General features: G+C 37.6%; 2 protein-coding genes across 4 annotated transcripts in view; one reads left to right on the top strand and one right to left on the bottom strand.

The window, feature by feature from the left end:
• LOC107088621 (tRNA selenocysteine 1-associated protein 1-like) overlaps positions 1 to 4,501 on the top strand; it is a 9,679-nt gene extending 5,178 nt beyond the window's left edge. Inside the window, exons 4-8 of one of the 2 annotated variants that reach the window (XM_015380910.1) lie at positions 1,831 to 1,959; positions 2,347 to 2,463; positions 2,885 to 3,203; positions 3,529 to 3,568; positions 3,686 to 4,501. In XM_015380910.1, coding sequence (XP_015236396.1) covers positions 1,831 to 1,959; positions 2,347 to 2,463; positions 2,885 to 3,203; positions 3,529 to 3,568; positions 3,686 to 3,822 — 742 coding nt within the window. In that variant the 3' untranslated portion in view covers positions 3,823 to 4,501. The remainder of the gene's footprint in view (positions 1 to 1,830; positions 1,960 to 2,346; positions 2,464 to 2,884; positions 3,204 to 3,528; positions 3,569 to 3,685) is intronic. The other variant, XM_015380911.1, reaches the window with a different exon arrangement.
• A 464-nt stretch (positions 4,502 to 4,965) lies between these two features.
• On the bottom strand, positions 4,966 to 9,565 carry LOC107088608 (fat storage-inducing transmembrane protein 1-like). Of its 2 annotated transcripts, none has more exons than XM_015380891.1 (3): positions 9,136 to 9,565; positions 8,793 to 8,971; positions 4,966 to 5,837 (listed from the first exon to the last, which is right to left on the bottom strand). In XM_015380891.1, the coding sequence occupies exons 2-3, from the start codon at positions 8,969 to 8,971 to the stop codon at positions 5,162 to 5,164; spliced, it is 855 nt and encodes a 284-aa protein (XP_015236377.1). In that variant the 5' UTR covers positions 9,136 to 9,565; the 3' UTR covers positions 4,966 to 5,161. The 2 variants fall into 2 exon arrangements, with proteins under 2 accessions (XP_015236377.1, XP_015236376.1); XM_015380890.1 differs by having other exon boundaries at positions 9,126 to 9,563.
• Positions 9,566 to 18,193: the final 8,628 nt, after the last annotated feature.

Below are 18,193 nucleotides of genomic sequence, written 5' to 3'. Positions count from 1 at the left end.
ATTTGTTTTTACAAAAGTTGCATGTTACCACTTTTTTCACTTTACAAAGCGCAGGCTATTTTAATTATTGTGATCAATTTGTGCCGTCAATCCCGGCGCATGCGCGCTTCATTTGAAGTCTGGACGCTGAAGGTAACATCCTGCTGCTCTGACTGCAGCGCTGAGAGGGACTCCTGCGCGAGCGTGAGAACTGGGTTGGGATGGGGGAGGCGCCCCACGGCAGCAGCTGCCGACGGCGGCGGATGACGCATTAATCGCGCGACACAACTAATCGATGATGAAATTCGTTGCCAACGCTTTTAAAAGTCGATTTTTATCGATTCGTTGTTGCAGCCCTAATTATCTCATACTAAATTAAGCATTTATTACATCCTATTGGGCTCCTATGGATTAAATGATATCACGCATGCTGTCCCTGAGCTCCAAGGAACTTAGAGCAGAGCAAGAAAGGCATGAAGGCTGTTGGCATTTCTTTGTGGAGGCAGTCTGGAGTAGGACGGCATGGTTATGGAGGATGTGGGATTGAGTATGTTTGGACAAATCATGCATGTTGATTGGATGGTCCAAGCAATGTGGGAATACTATTATTTACAAGATCTTTTTTAATCTTATGAGCTTAGAAATAAATCAGAGGGTTAAAATGGCTTGAATGGGAGACCTCTGTCATTGTTGTCGTTTTAAGAGCACCTTCTGTATGTTGGGGTCTGTACTCATTGTTATAGTATTAATGATTAAAAGCAAATTCTTATTCTTTTTCAATTTTTTTAACCTTTAAAAGGTCCAACCGGTCACTACTTGATCCGTACCATCAGCTCATTTGCATATGCGCATCCAGAAATGCATCCGAGTCGCCCTCCATTTTACTTTATAGAAAATAACTAAATATTAATTTCTCTCCCTAAAATGAATTGCTGTACTAAACTTCAATGTTTAAAAGGTTAATAATTTAATTTCAGAGCAAATAAATGGGTTTCTGTTTTATCACTTGTCTGTGCCCGACCTGTCCTCTAAAGGGGATAATATGCTACTTTCCATGGCAAATTTTTTCAGTTTTGGATTTATACAATGTCTTCCTTTTTGAGTTTTATGCGTGTCTTTCGTTTTGCCATTATGGGTATACAATGCATAATCTAAAGAAAGACGGAACTAAAATTCATATAAAAACGGTGAAATAATATTTTGCCGGACCGCTCTGAGCATGTCCGACGATGACGATAGATGAGCTGTTTAACTTGGATAGAATACAAGGCATCCAATTCTCTCAGAAAAGTCGTTCAATGTTTTTACCTCCAAAGCAAAAAAAACTAAAAACAAAAAAGTGCTCGGCTATGAATTTGTTTACCAATCAGGAAAAGATTAAATTTGTTGCCTTCTGATTTTTAACTGTAAATTACAATCAAGCCAAAATAGACATATACATTTTTTGGTTGATGTCTATGGGCATCTCCAAACTACATTTATTTATTTATTTGATTATTTCCATTTCTTTAGTAATTTATAGCACTTTTTCCTGTTAATAAAGCTTGTCTGTTCCAACAGTAAAGTGATGAGCATGATAGTTACTTTAGTGGATTTTGATACTTTAACTGTTATTTCACTTTTAAAGAAACTGTTTAAAGGACTTTTGATGTTAAGCTAACTCACAAACAGCATCCATAATGAGCACAGCTTATTTCTCATAACATCAAATTATAGTTTGCTACTTACACCTTTCTAACTATATTTTGTGCCATCTTGGATAAGTCACCTGCTTTAGACCAGTATGGTTATACAAATAGATGTCTTTATCATAGGTTCTTATTTATAATTTTTTTTCTTTTTGTATTTTAGGCCGGAGTTCTCAGTGTTTGTGGGAGACCTGGCCTCTGAAGTGGATGACTTTCAGCTGCATCAAGTCTTTAAGAAGTACCCTTCCTGCAAAGGAGCCAAAGTAGTCACCGACCAATACGGCTATTCAAAGTATGTTAGCCACTCTGGATGGTAGAAGTTAAAACTATGATTTGTTACTTGATTTTGTGTGTTTTTTTGTGCTTTATTATTAAACTTCGTTATTCAGATAGCAGATTTGGACGTTGACCACCAGTGCATCTTCATCTGTTTTCGAAAAAGGCTGAAGAAATGTTTTCTTGCCGTCTTATGCTAAAACTATTGTTTTCCCCATATAGGCTAAGCAAGAGCAACTCACAATTCAAGTGATGCTACCTCATGTTAAAAGTAAAACAGCAAGTTTCAGTTCTACCATAATAATACCCATTATATTCTGTTTCTCATAAGTGGCTAATACATGGCAAGTATGTGGCATGAACTGGTGGGCAGTGGAGGCGTAACTTTGATTTGATTTTTCAGGGGCTACGGCTTCGTCAAGTTTGGTGACGAGAACGAGCAGAAGGCAGCGATAGAGGAGTGCCAGGGAACGGTGCTGGGGGGGAAATCCCTGAGGCTCAGTATTGCTGTAGCTAAAAGGTAAGACAAGAACTTATATATCAAGTGAAAGGAAAAAGCAAAGCAGAAATCAGCAGAAAATGAAGCTTTAAAGAATTTTCACAGTCTCCAAAATAATCAAAAGCGTTGAAAAATATTTGCTCTTTATTCCATCTCTCATATTCCAAAAGTTGTCTTTCCTTCTTTGTGTCCTATTTCATTTGTCGTTCATCAGTCCCCAAAGTCTCTGATAACACAGGAAAAAAAGGACGTTTATCGTTTGAAAGCTGTGACAAAATGTCACATTTGTTAGTGGTTTAACTAACAGTTTGATGCCTTCTGTAATTTTTAAGATTTTACAGAATATTGTTTACAGGTTTAGACAAACAATGGGTTAAATCGCCTTCCTTTATAAAGTTTGCTGTCAGCATTTATATGACTCGTATGTTTGTTGTTTTTACAGCCAAAAGACAAACTACCAAGCAGGTTCCACCCAGAGTTACAGCAGCTACAACCCGACACAGTCTGGATACTATGGCAGCCATGCGGCTGGTGCTCAGGGGGGGTACTATCCTCAGTGGGGCGGCTATGACCAGTACGGTGGATACAGCACTGGTTACGGCGGCTACAACAGCGGATATAACAGCGGCTACAATAGCAACTACAATAGTGGTTATAACTATAACTACGGGGCATATGGATACCCTCCCCCAGGTCACATGATGCCAACTCCTCCTATGGGGATGCCGTCCATGTCTGCTGACATGTCTGGAACTGGAGAGGTAAAGGAATTACTGTTAAAAGCTATTAGGATACATCTTTATCGATATATGCTGCTTGTAATACAGAGAGATGGATATTGGGCTGGAGCTTAAGCAATGCAGTTTTAGATCTAGGATCTAATCTATTTGTAGGATCTAGCAGTCAATGTTTTCTATTCAACAGGAAGTTTTTACTGGCTGCACAACGCCCTAGGCTGATTTAAAAAAAAAAAAAGACTAATGGAAGGCTAACAAGGCATAGTGCATTTCAAAGATTGTGTTTTGTGCTTAAACCTATTTTTGTGCTTTTATTGTACTGTATCTTAAATGTTGTGTCTTTGTCAAGCAGGAGCAGGCGGAAAACCCTGATGATGATAACTTAGAAGGTAAAGCATTGCCTCCAGAAACTATTTAAATTATAACCTTTTGTATTAAACTAATTTGCATATCGGAACTTAGTTTTCCATTTTAACATATGGTTTGATCTCGGCTTTTTTTCCCAGAGCCCATCCCTGAATGTGACGTTGAGAGGTGGAATAAAGACTTCATGCAGCACAGTGAGGAGCTTTATGATGCTTTGATGAGCTGTCACTGGGAACCTTTGGACTCTGTTGACTCTCCAATCCCCGCATTATCCTGATATCTCTTTCATCAACATCCACCTATGTTTTCTTTTTAGAGACTTATGGGTTTTTTTTTTTTATGTACTTCCAAAACCTGTCACCATAGACACATCTTTAGATAATGCCAGCCAGAGCTCTGTTTTATCAAGAACGGCTTGTTGAAGGTTTTGCAAACTTCTCGTTCAGCTTTTTGATTTCAGGTTAGTGAACAAGTACATGAACTGTGGAGATCAGACTGTTTCTGTACAGGAGCTGGAGCTGACTTCGACACAGAGGCTGCTAAGTTAAACCGAAGGTTGTGGTAGCATTTCATCTCTTAAAATTTGTCACTAAGGAACAGGTGGCATGCTCTGGTGATTAAACAGTTTTCAGTTTAATATCTCTTCATCATCGTGCAGAAAATCAGTTCCATTTTTATTGAAGGAGTTTTACATTTCTCTCTTGGTAGGAATTTTATTCAGATATAAGCTGGATCGCGAGGGGAAAATGTTTGTATGTTTTCGGTATGAGAGGCTCAATGAGAAACGGATGAAAGTTGCATACCTGAGATGTATAAATAAAGGCAACTGTAAGGTTTTTGTGAAAAACAAGCTAAACTTATGATAGCCTTTATTTTATGCTGTGTAGTGGAAAATATTTTGTATATATATTGTCTGAAGATGTTTTTTATGAATAAACTATAAAAAAAAAATGGCATGGTTACTGTGCTAATGAAAACTTGTATTTTTTTTATGGTATGTGTTTAGGTGTAGGCAGTATGACAGTATAGGGGTGGGGGGGATGCACCCCTATCCATACAAGGCTTGATGTCAGGTGTTGTTATTAGAACACCTGACATTATTAGAAGGTTATGTCAAGATGAGTTTACAACCTGGGACAAATTAAGATTAAGATTTCTACCCTCATCAAGACAAACTTTACAGTTTAGGCTATTTAGTGGGGTGTAAATGTTCCAATTATACAAATGTTTTGTTTGAATGACTCGTTGGCTAATAATGCAAAGTCTGTCATGATTTAGTTAAAAATTAGTAAGCCTGACCACAGTAGTATACACCATTTTAATACAATTAACATCCATGTCAGCTCTTAGAAACTTCTATACATCATTTATTCCTGTGCTTCATTTTTTAAAGGTTATTACGGTAGATTTTAAAAAAAAAAAAGAAGTAAAGCATGTATCAATCTTCTGTTGGTTTTAATACCAAATTCCTGCTAAAATAACTTCACTTTGTTTTAAGTTTGCTGTGCAGACTCTTTAATGCAACTTTACACATATGGAGGGAAGGTGTGAATATTGGCCACCACTTTTTGAAGATTTAATGACTTTAAAGCTCAAAGTTTTGATGTTTTGCTCAGTTAATTGTAGTGGTTGTGGTTTAGTGCATCTTCTTCCTCAGTGTTTCTGGTCTTGATGTTAAGCAGTCCTTGCCCAGGTCTTCCTGGGCAGTACCAGCTGGGCCCCATGCGATACCAGCCCTGATACAATCCCCTCCAGCTCAGACAGCCTAGAGCACCTCCAAGCAGCTGAGTGGGGAATTGAGGAAAATAAGCCAAGAGACAGAGCAGCAAAAAGATCCACAGTCCAAGAAGGAGAACACAGAACAAAAAGAGGATCCTCAGTGGAGCATCCGAGATGCCACCGAGGCTTAGATAAGGACCAAACACAGCCGTTTCCTCTGCTAGCAGCAGGCAGCACAGACAGAGAAGAAAGACATCCTCTGAAACCTCATAACCTCTCCAAACCATCCCAGCTTTCAGGCACTCAAACTTGCTCTCTCCTTCTTTGAGTACAAGCATAGGCTGCCCGTCTGTGACCTCTGGACCTGCAGGTAAAGGTTCATAGCAGCTTCCTGTAGTGTTCTCTAGAAGGTCAAGTAGTTTGCAGAAACAAAGCCACAGTCCTCCGGCCACCGCAAGCCTGCTGAGGTGACGGAAGGAGAGTAAAAGAGAACGACGGATGGAGTAGGAGAGGAGAAAGATGAAGGAGCCAACAAAGACGCATGTCCAGCCCCAACCAGAGCGCAGGAACAACCTGGAAGAAGCAGAGGGAAAGGAGAGATCAAAGAAGGTAAAGATGCCATCTTTAGGACTGTTAATTTTGGACTTTTTTTTTATCTTTAGCTTTAGGGCAACAACTGATATATGCATTTATATTTAGAAATATCTCAAACTAACAACACCAAAACTGCAGTTGATATTGATGTTTTACTAACATTTTTAAAATTAAGACTTGGTAGTAAAAAAAAAATGCAGATACAAGTTAAAATACACTGCTCAAAAAAATAAAGGGAAACAACGCATAACTTCCATCACATCAAACTTCTGTAAAATCAAACTCCACTTAAGAGGAACTGATTGACAATCAAATTCACGTGCTGTTGTGCAAATGGAATAGACAAGTGGATTGTATTATTGGCAATTAGCAAAGCACACTCAATAAAGTAGTGTTTCTGCAGTTGGGGAACACAGAGCACTTCTCAGTATCCATCCTTCCTGGCTGATGTTTTGGTCACTTTTGCATGTTGGTGGTGCTTTCGCAGTCATGGTAGCATAAGATAGACTCTATGACCCACCCTAGTGGCTCAGGTAGTGCAGGTCATCCAGGATGGTATGGCAATGCAAGCTGTGGCAAGAAGGTTTGCTATGTCTGTTAGCCAAGTGTCCGGAGGCTGGATGCACTACTAGGAGACAGGTCAGTATATCAGGAGACGTGGAGGAGGCCGTAGTAGGGCAACAATCCAGTAGCAGGGCCACTACCTCAGCCTTTGTGCAAGGAGTTACAGGAGGAGCACAGCCAGAGCCCTGCAAAATTACCTCTGGCAGGCCCCAATGTGTCTGCACAATCCGTTAGAAGGAAAGGTGTGAGGGCCTGACATCCACAGATGAGGGTTGTGCTCACAGCTAAACACTGTGCAGGATGCTAGGCTTTTGCCAGAAAACACCAACATTGACAAATTCCCCACTGCCCGCCTGTGCTCTTACCAGATGAAGGCAGGTTCACACCAAGCGACAGACGTGACAGAGTCTGGAGACTCCGTGGAGAGCAATCTGCGGCTTGCAACATCCTTCAACATTTGGCAGTGGGTCAGTAATAGTGTGGGGTAGCATTTTTATTTGGATGGCAATGAGGACAATGCTAGACCTCATGTGGCTGGAGTGTATCAGCAGTTGCTGCAAGATGAAGATATTGAAGGGACTGCACCCCCTACAAATAAGGAATAGTTGTATTAACTATACATGTAAACAGTTTTATTGGGGCCCCAGGACCTTGGGGCCCTAGGCAACTGTCTGGTATTGCCTAATGGTAAATCCCCCTTTGAGTTCAGGTCTAGGAGGAGATCCCAGTAGACCATCTGCCACATCATCAGGAGCATGCCCAGGCGTAGGGAGGTCATACAGGCACATCGGGGCCACACACACACTACTGAGCCTCATTTTCACCTGTTTTAAGGACATTACATCAAAGCTGGATCAGCCTGTATTTGAGTGTTCCCTTTATTTCTTTTGAACAGTGTTTATTGGCAAATAAATCAGAAAAATGTAGATGTTAGTCTCTGAACTTTGAAGAACACCATATGATAATGTTGGACCTTTAGATCAGGCTATAGTTGAAAACAGGAAGGAACAGAATTGACTTTTAATGCTGTAAAGAATCTTTATTTTAGTGCCAAGATGAAGATGAGAAACAGCAGACCAAACATTGCAGACGTGCAAAGCAATTTCAGCCAACAATACATACAGAACCACAGGCTGATTACCTCAATGTAACATTCAGAAATGCAGTAATTCCTGAAATAGGAGGCCTAACCAACAAAACCTTGTTTTTTAATTATATTTAATTATATTTTTTAATATATTATAATTATATGTTTTAGCTAGAGTTTTGGATTTTTATAATCTAAAACCTGCAATAGTTGAACTTAAATAAAACAAAGACTTGAAATAAGTCTTACAAAATATATGTTTCACTTTCTGAAATTAGAGACAAAAAAGTTTGAACTTCCCACATTATTTTATCTTCAAATGCAAGGTATTTTGCTAAACCATCAGGAGCAGATTATAACGAAGGCACCTTGCAAAAACCCTCTGACCCCTCTGGGTTTCACATTTTAGTGAATACAAATGAATAATTCAGATTAGAACCACATAAAAACCTATGTTCAAAATGCCATGGGGGAAGATAAACCTCAACAATGTAGCATGGTGTTGGCAGCATTATACAGTGAAGATGGTCAGAGGTGGTGTAAAGATGGATGGAGATAAATACTGGAAAATCCTGGTAGAAAATATTGCTAGAGGCTCTAAAACCCCTGGGAGTGGAAGTTTAACACTACTACATTTTCCCCATGTCTAAAGTTGGTCCTTAAGCGCTTTCCTGCAGGTTTTGGTGGTTTCCCTGCTTCAGCACAGCTGATTTCCATTGATAGCTGATTAACAGGCTTTTGCTGTCCTACATTGACCCGAATCAGCTGTGCTGAAGCTGAGTAATATCAAAAATTTGCAGGATATTCCCACCCAAATCATACAACAAGGGCTCTAATTAAATTATGTAGATCAGCTAGTAGACATCCCAAATAGCTTACCGGTTTAACTATAGCTACAGGATGTGCCATTTTCTATTGGTCTGTCTATCTATATGGGAAAGAGCAAAAAGATTTAAATGTGTTTCTCCTTCATTAGTCACATGTTATGACAAGTTAGACACGTGACAAAAACGACATGTTAAAGGCGCCTCTGGACATAAAAGAAAGTGAATCTGATATTTTTCTTTGTCATGCATCATGACAAACATCTGGAGGAGATCCCTCAGGATCGTCTCCTCCTCTTCGCTTCTTGGCTTGGAAGCGAAATGTCTTCAAATTTGGAAATCAAGTCCAGTGGATTGTTTTTAATTTTTTTGGAATTTGGATAAAAGTTTGACCAAAAGTCAGATGCCAGAAGTTAGATAACTACTACATTGATGGGGTTAAAGAGGAAGTGATCTTACCTGTAAAGAAAATGGCTTCTTTTGGCAAAGATGCTGTGGTGAGATACCCAGAGGCTGAGAGCAGGGCCGAAGACCAGAGCAGCTGAGAGCAGCAGGTGGAAATGCTGCCTGAACAGCTTGTTACCAAGTACCTGGGCTGCCAGGTCTGTCAGAACAACCAACGCTGTGTTGAGAATCATCTGAAAGTAACACAAACACTGAGTCCAAATCTAAGCCTATCTCACAGAGCCAGTCTTTGAATGCAAGTCTTAAGATTAGTAAACTAAATCAGTTTAATGCTAAAAAATGTTAACACTTTGAAAATCAGTTTAATGTGATAAAAATATCACTCACTCTGAATCACCTTTGTTGCAAATAGAAGGAAGTCAGTTTCTTATATATTCCTGTCTGCACAGTTCATGCTGTCAAGCCATGACCAGAAAAACACGGAAAGCATTCCAGTTTGTCCAGATGAGGATTTCTTAAAAAGTTTGAGATCAGATTCTTTGCTGCGTCGATGGCAAATTCGGCAGAAATCCAACTCTGCTGGTTGTATTTAAAACACAAATAACACAGCTGAAGTCTCTGTCTGTTGGCTGTAAACCTGCATCCATGTGCTTGGTGATCGCTGCACAACATGAATGAAGTGACAACTGTCTTGAGCATTCCTTTGACTCCAAATATGTGCATGGCGTAAAATGCGGCCCCGGTAGCCTTAGATCAGGCAGTCTTTAGTGCTGACTCAGATGTAATTTAGCCTGCTGTTGATCTGAGGTGGTCTTAGCTGCAGCTCACTGTGTGAGAATGTTTTATCCTCTGTAGATGGACCATCATTTAGTTTGCTTCTGCAGAAATGTAATGTTTTGCAGCTCTGCTATAAGAAGGCATCAGAATGCTTTTCTATTTCCATCGTAACTGTACCCCTCCTGCTATTCTGACACTGACACTCTGGACGTTCTCCGGACATTAACTATTGTCCCATATTTTATGTGTGACACATAACTCTAAGGTGTTGCATACCTCCTGCAGAAGCAAAGTTATGAAAATGAGTTTTCTTGCAATATTTAGACAGGGTAGTTTCTGACATCCAATTTCTTTTTTTTTTATTCAAAGCAAAAATAATGCTGGTAAGGCTATGAAACAAATGTCAATTACAAAGTGCAAAGTGTAGCTATTAGTCAATGTTTATGTGTATTAATAGAAGCAACCTTTGCACTGCAGGCAGTCAAAGATTCAGCTGTTGCAGCAGTCTGGTTCTGTCACTCACCCACAGCATTTACTCAGTTATTGTCTTTTCTGTCCTGGAAAACTTTGTCTCACACCTCTTTGTTTTTACTTGCAAAACCAATCAGATAAAGCCATGGCATTGTTGATTTTGTCACCTTAAATTTGAAAAACAGTGCCTAAAATCATACATGTCACTTGTGGATAGAAACTACATGGTTACATTTACTATATATTTTTTTTCTTAGAAAACAAAGGTTATTTTACTGCAATGTGCCTTTTATTTTTACCCTAGTGATATTATTTTGAAGTATCACTACATTTAAGTGCAATTTCTGCCTTCTAAATGTGAGCAACTTCACCGAAAGCTCAACAGGTTGATTCTTTTAATGGTAAAGATACTTAATTATATTAACTTTTTTTTTTATCAGGTTAATGTTTTTTTCAACAGTAAAACAAACAAACAAAAAAAAGCAAAAATATTTCACCTTACCCCATAAAGGGGATAAAAGTAAAAAGTTAAAAATAATAAAATTCCCTACCAAAAGGTGCACAACATTATTAATTTTTCTTATTTGTATTTCCTCAATGAGAACTTTACTGCCATAACTTTCTCTTCTTTCACTTTAACATCATGTTCAATGCAATTTATCTAATATAAACAAATTTAAATCTGCTAAGATAAGGATGTCTTTGTGAACAGACAGGCTAGGCAGGAAGAGCATTGATATAAGAAGCAGCCAAAATAGCTGCAGGAATCGGCAGACTGGTCAACCCGTAGCCGTCGACTTCAACACTATGGTGTTCATGGAAGGGTGGCATGAATAAAGGGAGTGGTGTAGAGAATGCAAAAAAAACATGGAATAAGCAGCTCTGAGACCAAGGTTGGCCTAAATGCCATTTGTCACAGAAAAACACTTTGTGTGAACACAGCACACCTACATCAAAAAATGTTGCGGCTGTAGAATGCTGCTCCTTGTCAAGGAAAAGGAAGCATGTCAGAGTTACTCGGAAGATGGATGGATTGAGCCAAGTGGAGGATTATCCACAGAGAAAAGCTGTCGAAAGCTGCAAAACTTTGAGCTGGTCAGAGGTTTGCTGTACAGCAGAGAGACTACCCTAAAGCTGCAGCCATATTAGGGTGTTATGACGAAGTCAAAGTTGCAATAATGAGACTCCAAGGCAAGACTAAAAATTGTATAGCTAAAGAGAGTAGCAACTATATTCATAGCTGCATCAGTCGTTGCCTTAATTAGCAGTCTTGGCCATTGCTTTCTGGGGCTATGTTTTATGATATCCTGTATTTGAATATGACTTACAACGGATACCTCTGCATGACACTGAGCAAAGTAAAATATCATCACTTAAGAGCTTCTCCCCATAATTACAAGTGTCTCACATTATGTAAACTGCAGTCCTAAAATGTTTAACTCATGTGAACCATGCTTGCTAGCACCTTCTATTTTGTAGCTGCCAGGACAGAAATAGAGGTGGATCTGGTTTCTGGGTGTTGAAAGTCTACCTTCTCTGGTTACCATGCTGAGGAAGTTAGCGCTCAATTTATAGAAGCTTCATTTTAGGTTCAAACAGTATTGGATCAGCTTTGTCAGCTGCATCTTTAGGCACCCAATGACTATTATAAGATTATCTATTAAAGAAGATAAAACTTTATTAATTTACCTATATGTAAACACAGGTGACACTGTTCCAATAAACAATTTCACTCACTTTTTCAATTCTCAATTTATCAAGCTTACGATACACTGAGATTATGTTTAGCATCAAGCAGAATTTTAAAAGTTGTACAGTCTCTGTTTTCCCTAAAGTGTTTCTTTTACATTATGCAGTTAATAAAAGAACACCTGTGCAAAAAAAAATATGGATAATAAAAAGGACAATTATTGTAGTTAATTTATTAATTTATTTCCATTCCATTTTATTTCCCACATATATTTTTTGTTTAAGACTTAGATGTTTCAGATAATTTATGTTTTATTTCAGATTATAAAAGTTCAAGTAAGTTACACCTTTCCAAACCTTGACAAGTAAAAATGTAATCACTTTTCTTGTAAAGTGATATTACAATACAATAGAAATATTCTTGATTTTCTCCACAGTGGAGAAATGCATATATCCCAGCATCAAGTGTGTAACTTTTATAATATGCCAATTTAAACCATTTTCGGTTATATGTATATATATAAAAAAAAAAAAACAGCTTAACACGTATGCAACTGAGCGGTGTGACCTAAAGAAATGTGCAAACATGTTGTTCATTCATGCATAAATGCATTAACACACTACTTGATAAAGTCTATTCAAAAAAAGCAGAGAGGTTGAGACTCATTACGTTTGTTTGGAGTAGGGATGGTGATAAAATTTAATAACTGCAGGGAGGAGGGATTTTGTGCATTTATGATGAAATCGTTTGTCTCCTGGCTTGTAGCAGTTTCACTCATGTGTTGGGGGAACTCTCCAACCGTGATGTTATTTTGTTATAGACAAATAATGTCAAAATTTGACAAATTTGTCTCCCACTAACTGTACTGGGTTAAGGGGGCATCCAAGGACAGACTTTTCCTTCCTAATGAGCTCCTCGAACCGTTTCATCTCACCTGTAGATAGACCCCTGATCCAAGACACTTAGCTATAGAAGATGGCCAATGCCACCTCAGATCCTAAAAGGTCTATATCAGTGTTCTTCAAGTCCTGTTACTAGGTTAGCTGTTCTACTATTTTTATATGGGCCTCTGGTTAAAGTAATGCATATAATATTCAGACCATTAGTAGGACCCTACTAATTGGAAAACAAACTGAGGTGGTCATTTAGCCATTTGATTCAGAACAGAGACCCATCTGAAAAGGTGCAGGACACTGGACCCCCGAGGATCTTAATTTGGTTAAGATTTTTTAAGCCACATCCAGACCCAACTAAAGCCAGAACTGTAGAAGAAAGAAAATAACACAATAGGTATGGACAACCTTTTTTATAGTAATCCAAAGTGACAAACCCCAAAGTGGCTTACATAGTTAAGTCCACGAAAGGTTACAAAGCTTCAGGACTCAAGTGAACTTCAGACAGACTTGTTTTCCACAGTTGGAGAAAGCACGCACAGCAGGTGAATCTTCTTAGGAGTGGTGAACATAATTACTCCAAGTGTTCATAAACCCTTCAAGGAGATCACAAAAAGCTTGGAAACAAATCCTCTGGAAATCAGTTGCACAGGATGCAGACGTTCTGTCCAGCAGCCAGAAGTTCAACTGTTTGAACCTCAGCTCTGTTTCAGTTGGGTCGCAGGGCGAGAAACTTAAGTATAACCTGCTGATGGTCGTCAAAGTGGTTGTCCCCATCTACAGAGCCCCGCTTCTCACAATGAGCCCCTGGGCAGCTGTGGCTATAATGTAGCTTGCCACCATCACTGAGGGCATTAGTACAGACCAGTACTAACAACTGAAGTACTGTAGACCTCACTGGCCAAAAATATGGTCCTAAGCCAAACCACTGCAGATTAAACCCCCTTTTCGCCAAAAAAAAAAAAAAAGAAATGTTTCTGTAATAGAACCATGATTTATTCTCTTTAGCAGAAAATCCTTAACATCCATCAGTTTGAGACTTTAAGCTCAGGTAAACCTGGGTTTTTTCCACCTCTGTTATATGGTAAACAAGTAGGCAGTGGCCTTATGAAACCTGACCCTAAATATGATTGATATGTGATCTTTAGATGAACAACACCCCAAAACAAAAAAAAAAAGCACTATAAGGAAATTAATTTGAACTATAGAGAAGTGTGTCACAAACACAAAAACAGAGTGTTACTGCTGGCAAGGGTGGCAAAACCAGTTGATATGTTCGAGAGGAGAGTTTCTCTTTCCACGTTCGTTTACAAAATGCATTCCCCATAACATATGAAAACTACTTATTGAGTTTGGCATTTAAATTACTTAGAAACATTTTACAGAGACACATGATATAGATGAAATCTTTCAGGGGGTAAATATATTTACCACAACTCTCAGAAAATTAGGCAATTTTCTAAAGGGGACTTGAATTTTTTGTTGAAGACATTTTTGTGTGTTATGTACTTTTGCTTGAGGTGACCATTTTGTTGCCAATCAGATGGTTCTAATACTGACCAAGTCCTTATCGTTCTCTGCACTGCTGCTGACATCTGCTGGCATATTAGTAACGAAACAGATAAATCAAAACAAGCTTAACCCTTACAGTCCAGATGAATTCCATCTCAAGGGACAACAAAAGGTGGTAAATTCAATCTAATAGCACCTATTAGTTTAGAATAAATTGATAGTTTACAACTAGCTAAAGTATGAAAATGCACTATCAAAAGACATTCCATTCAAATAAAACACAATGGAAAATGGTTTACTGTTTAATTGTGTTAGAGGTGTTAGAACTACAAAGACACCATATAGTGTCCCATAATTCATTAAGAAAAACAATTCATAAAGAAGTCAGGACACCTATTTATCGAGAGTGAAAATGGTGGATTAAACTGTGTTCCATCCATCCATCTATATCTATCTCTATCTAGATCTCTATCTCTGTTAGGGCTGAAACAATTAATCGGATAAATAGAATAGTATAGAATAGAATACTGTCCCACAATGGGGAAATTCTGGTGTTTACAGCCGAATAAATATTATAGAAAAAAAAGCAAAAAGATTAATCGTGATTAATCGATTATTGAAATAATTGTCAACTAATTTAATAATCGATTAATCGTTAAATGTAGTATAGAGACTGTAAAACATGCCTTTAGCTGACAGAGTGACCCACTTATAGCAGTAATTATATCAAAATTGTAAAAAAAAATATGTTAACATTTTGCATTTAAGATAAAAAAAACAAAGACTTTTTTGCCTAACAATATGTTCTGAGCTCTGAAACCAGGCCTAATTATATGCAAATACATTAAGATTTTTTCTTTTTAAGACCCAGTTCAGTTATGTTAAAGCAAAGCCTCCTCAGATTTCTAGAAATGGATCCATAATTCATGTCTATATTAGTGTAGTAAAAAAACATAGGGAATATAATGTACCGGTATATTAAAGTATAAAATCTTGAATTCATATATGCTGTTGGTAATCTCAATTAAAAAATGTTTGTCTTCTCAACATGTAAAATTAAGCTGGAGCCAACGCCCACTTATTCAGCTAATATTCATGCTCCTGATATAGTGATACAATGAAGCTTATGGCACAGGGCTGCCACCTCCTGGACAACAGGATTACATTTTCTTTTAAATGTCAGTGTGTGGCATAGTGGCAAATGAATTCAACCTACTCTGCCTTATCTTAAAACTTTACCTAAAAAGAATTGCTAAAACTATTTCTTTATGACATGGACTACAGTAAATAATTCTTGGATATTGGCAACATGTTTGTACCCAGGGTATAGAGGACCATATCTCATAAAAAAAAAAAAAAAAAAAAGATATTAAGATAAAAAGCTTTTTATGATAGTTTGAAGTCTTTTGGATCTGAGCAACACAAAAAAGCATCCAAAATACATTGCACAAAAAATAAATAAATAAATAAATAAAGGGAACACTCAAATAACACATCCTAGATTTGAATTTATCAGTCCATGCCTCATAAATGTAAATATATAAATGCTTAGCCTCTATCACTAAAAATTTCCCAAGGTTAAACTTGTCATTCTCCAGATATATTTATAAATTCATAAAAAATTTCAATTTTACAAAAGAGTTATGACGATTAAAAGTTACCAATAGCCTGAAAATGATCATTTATCTGATTTCTTCCCGTTATTTCTTGATTAGAGTGAAAAATAAAAATTCAGAATCTAGTGTTATAAGGTTAACATTTGGTGTAGGCGTCTTTTTTGCTTACTTTTGGCTGTCATTATTATTTCATATGAATAACCTAATTCAAAACAACTTGTATAAAAACACAGTGCAAACAAAGTTGAACAATTTGCATTTGTAAAAAGTCAAAAAGTGCATTGATGTGCTGCAAAAAAGAAAAGAAAAGAAAAAAATCCCTCCATTAACAGCACATCTCCAAAATGTTCAGGCTCTGGGTGTGCAACCATTTACCTGTAGGAAAGATTTTAAATAATCAATAAACAAGGTTCAGGTTGATGGTTCCTGTTCAGGGATGTAAATGAAAAACTCCTGAGACAATGGTTCCTGCAAAAGATATGCGGGGGTGGTGGTGATGGTGGTGGGGAGTCTAAGAGAAAGATGTGTTCCATGTTGTCCTTGTTTTCCCCTCCATCTTTGGGGAGGTCCATTAAAAGATCGCATTTGTGTATGGCATCCAGACGAATTGTCAGCTGCAGAGTTTAACCTCTAAAACAGCCCGAAAGCCCAAACAGCTGCTGGCCGGTCTTGTCTTGTTGCCCACTGATGATCTTCCAAAGCTATAACCCTGAAAGGACAGGCAGCCGTGCGCTTTTTGCCCTTCAATACAGGAGATGCAAAATAAATGTTTTATTGATTTGAACTGTTTTAGTATGTGAAAGCTAACAATGCTTGTATTAGAGCGCAATTAATGTCAAGGGTTCATGAGAGTTTCCCACCTGGTTTACATGTGTTTTCTGGACTTGGAGAAGGCATTCAACTGTGTGCCTCGTGGTGTCCCGTGGGGGGCGCTTCAGGAGCACAAAGTCAGGGGTCCTTTATTATGGGCCATCCAGTCTCTGTACAGGCGGATTAGGAGTCCGGGCCGCATTGCTGGCAATGGGATCAATCATATGGCCTTTTACCAGTTTACATTCCCAAGAAAGGAAGAAAATAAGCTTCCAGTAATATAAAGTCAAATAGACTAAAATGGTAGATAAAACAGTAAAAAATGGAAATCAGGTTGATATTTTTAACAATATAATATTATCAATTAAGCACTTTTGGCACATCATCAGATAGTATAGTGTGTGTAATATTCTTCATATCTGACTGCAGTATTATTATGCTCCATTAAGACACAAATTTTGTTATGATGGATTTATATATGTTATATGATTTATAGACTTCATACTGAATATGCTATGCAATGTGCCTATTTTTTTTTTTATAACAAATTATAGTAATCTACTAATCCTATGAAACAGCAAGTGTGTGTCAAAGTGATGAATTTATCTTAATTTTTAAAATCTTAAGCCCCCTGAAAATGAGAACATCATCGTTGTAAGATGCTGTAGCCCACGTATTGTTTACATTCCGACCGATCTATCTAGAGAGTACCAATATGGTGGCTTAGGCCTTCACAGCAACTTGTACTACCTACAACAAATTGAATATCCAGTGAATAAATTGAGATCAGTGGGTCAAACACATTGAACATGGATGCAGTTGATGTCACATCCGCCAAACAGCACAGAAACTTCCGACCCAAAGTAAATTCAGGAAAATGGGCTTAGAGATGGCATATAGTGGCAAAGACCTCAACACTTATAAATGAATTGACACTGAACTACTGAGGTGTCAGTCTGCTCATCAAATGATGTCTTAAAGATAGTTTTCAATAAAAACGTACATTATTTCTCTTCAATGGGAGAGTTTGTAAACTTTGAAGCTTTTGTGCTATGTAGTATCAGGGGTGGATTATTTTTAGGCCTACCAGTACACCCCTGCTCCCATATAACTCTATCCCACATATCCCACATGCTCCATGTAATTCAGTCAGCTTAATACACTATGCAATAACCTGTTTATATTTAAAACCCTGTGCAATAACTATATATATATATATATATATATATATATATATATATATATATATATATATATATATATATATATATATATACCTGTTCAACACCCTGTGTAATAATCCTGTTAAATAAGAGACTTCAACTGTATATATATATCCATAGCCAGTCTTTGTGATGATTTGTGATGGCTGAAATGGTTCAGGCCTATGCAAAACAGATTTTATATATATATAGACACACACACTGTTTATACTGTATATACCCCATGCAGCTATTCCTTCTATTGACTATTGGGCTGATGTGACAAGTGAATTTCTGCACTGTGAGATCAATAAAGTCTATCTTATCTTGACTTAAAGCACACATAATATTAATTTATCATTATAGCTATGTAAAATGTTTCAGCTCTTGTCATGATTTTACTACAGTTCAGACCCAAATGCAGAAGACCAAACAGGGAGACCAGGGAAAAGGTTTAACAGGTTTTATTGAAGAGATAATACAG

The sequence above is a fragment of the Cyprinodon variegatus genome, unplaced genomic scaffold (genome assembly GCF_000732505.1).
Source record: "Cyprinodon variegatus isolate N-32 unplaced genomic scaffold, C_variegatus-1.0 Scaffold224, whole genome shotgun sequence".
In the NCBI taxonomy this organism is placed as follows: domain Eukaryota; kingdom Metazoa; phylum Chordata; class Actinopteri; order Cyprinodontiformes; family Cyprinodontidae; genus Cyprinodon; species Cyprinodon variegatus.
This window is presented reverse-complemented; position numbering and strand designations above follow the sequence as displayed.

Coding starts and splice junctions, on each gene's coding strand:
- LOC107088608 (XM_015380891.1), bottom strand. CDS start 8,971: ATGATTCTCAACACAGCGTTGGTTGTTCTGACAGACCTGGCAGCCCAG. Junction 5,838..8,792: donor AGAAGCCATTTTCTTTACAG/GTAAGATCACTT, acceptor TGCTTCTTCCAG/GTTGTTCCTGCGCTCTGGTT.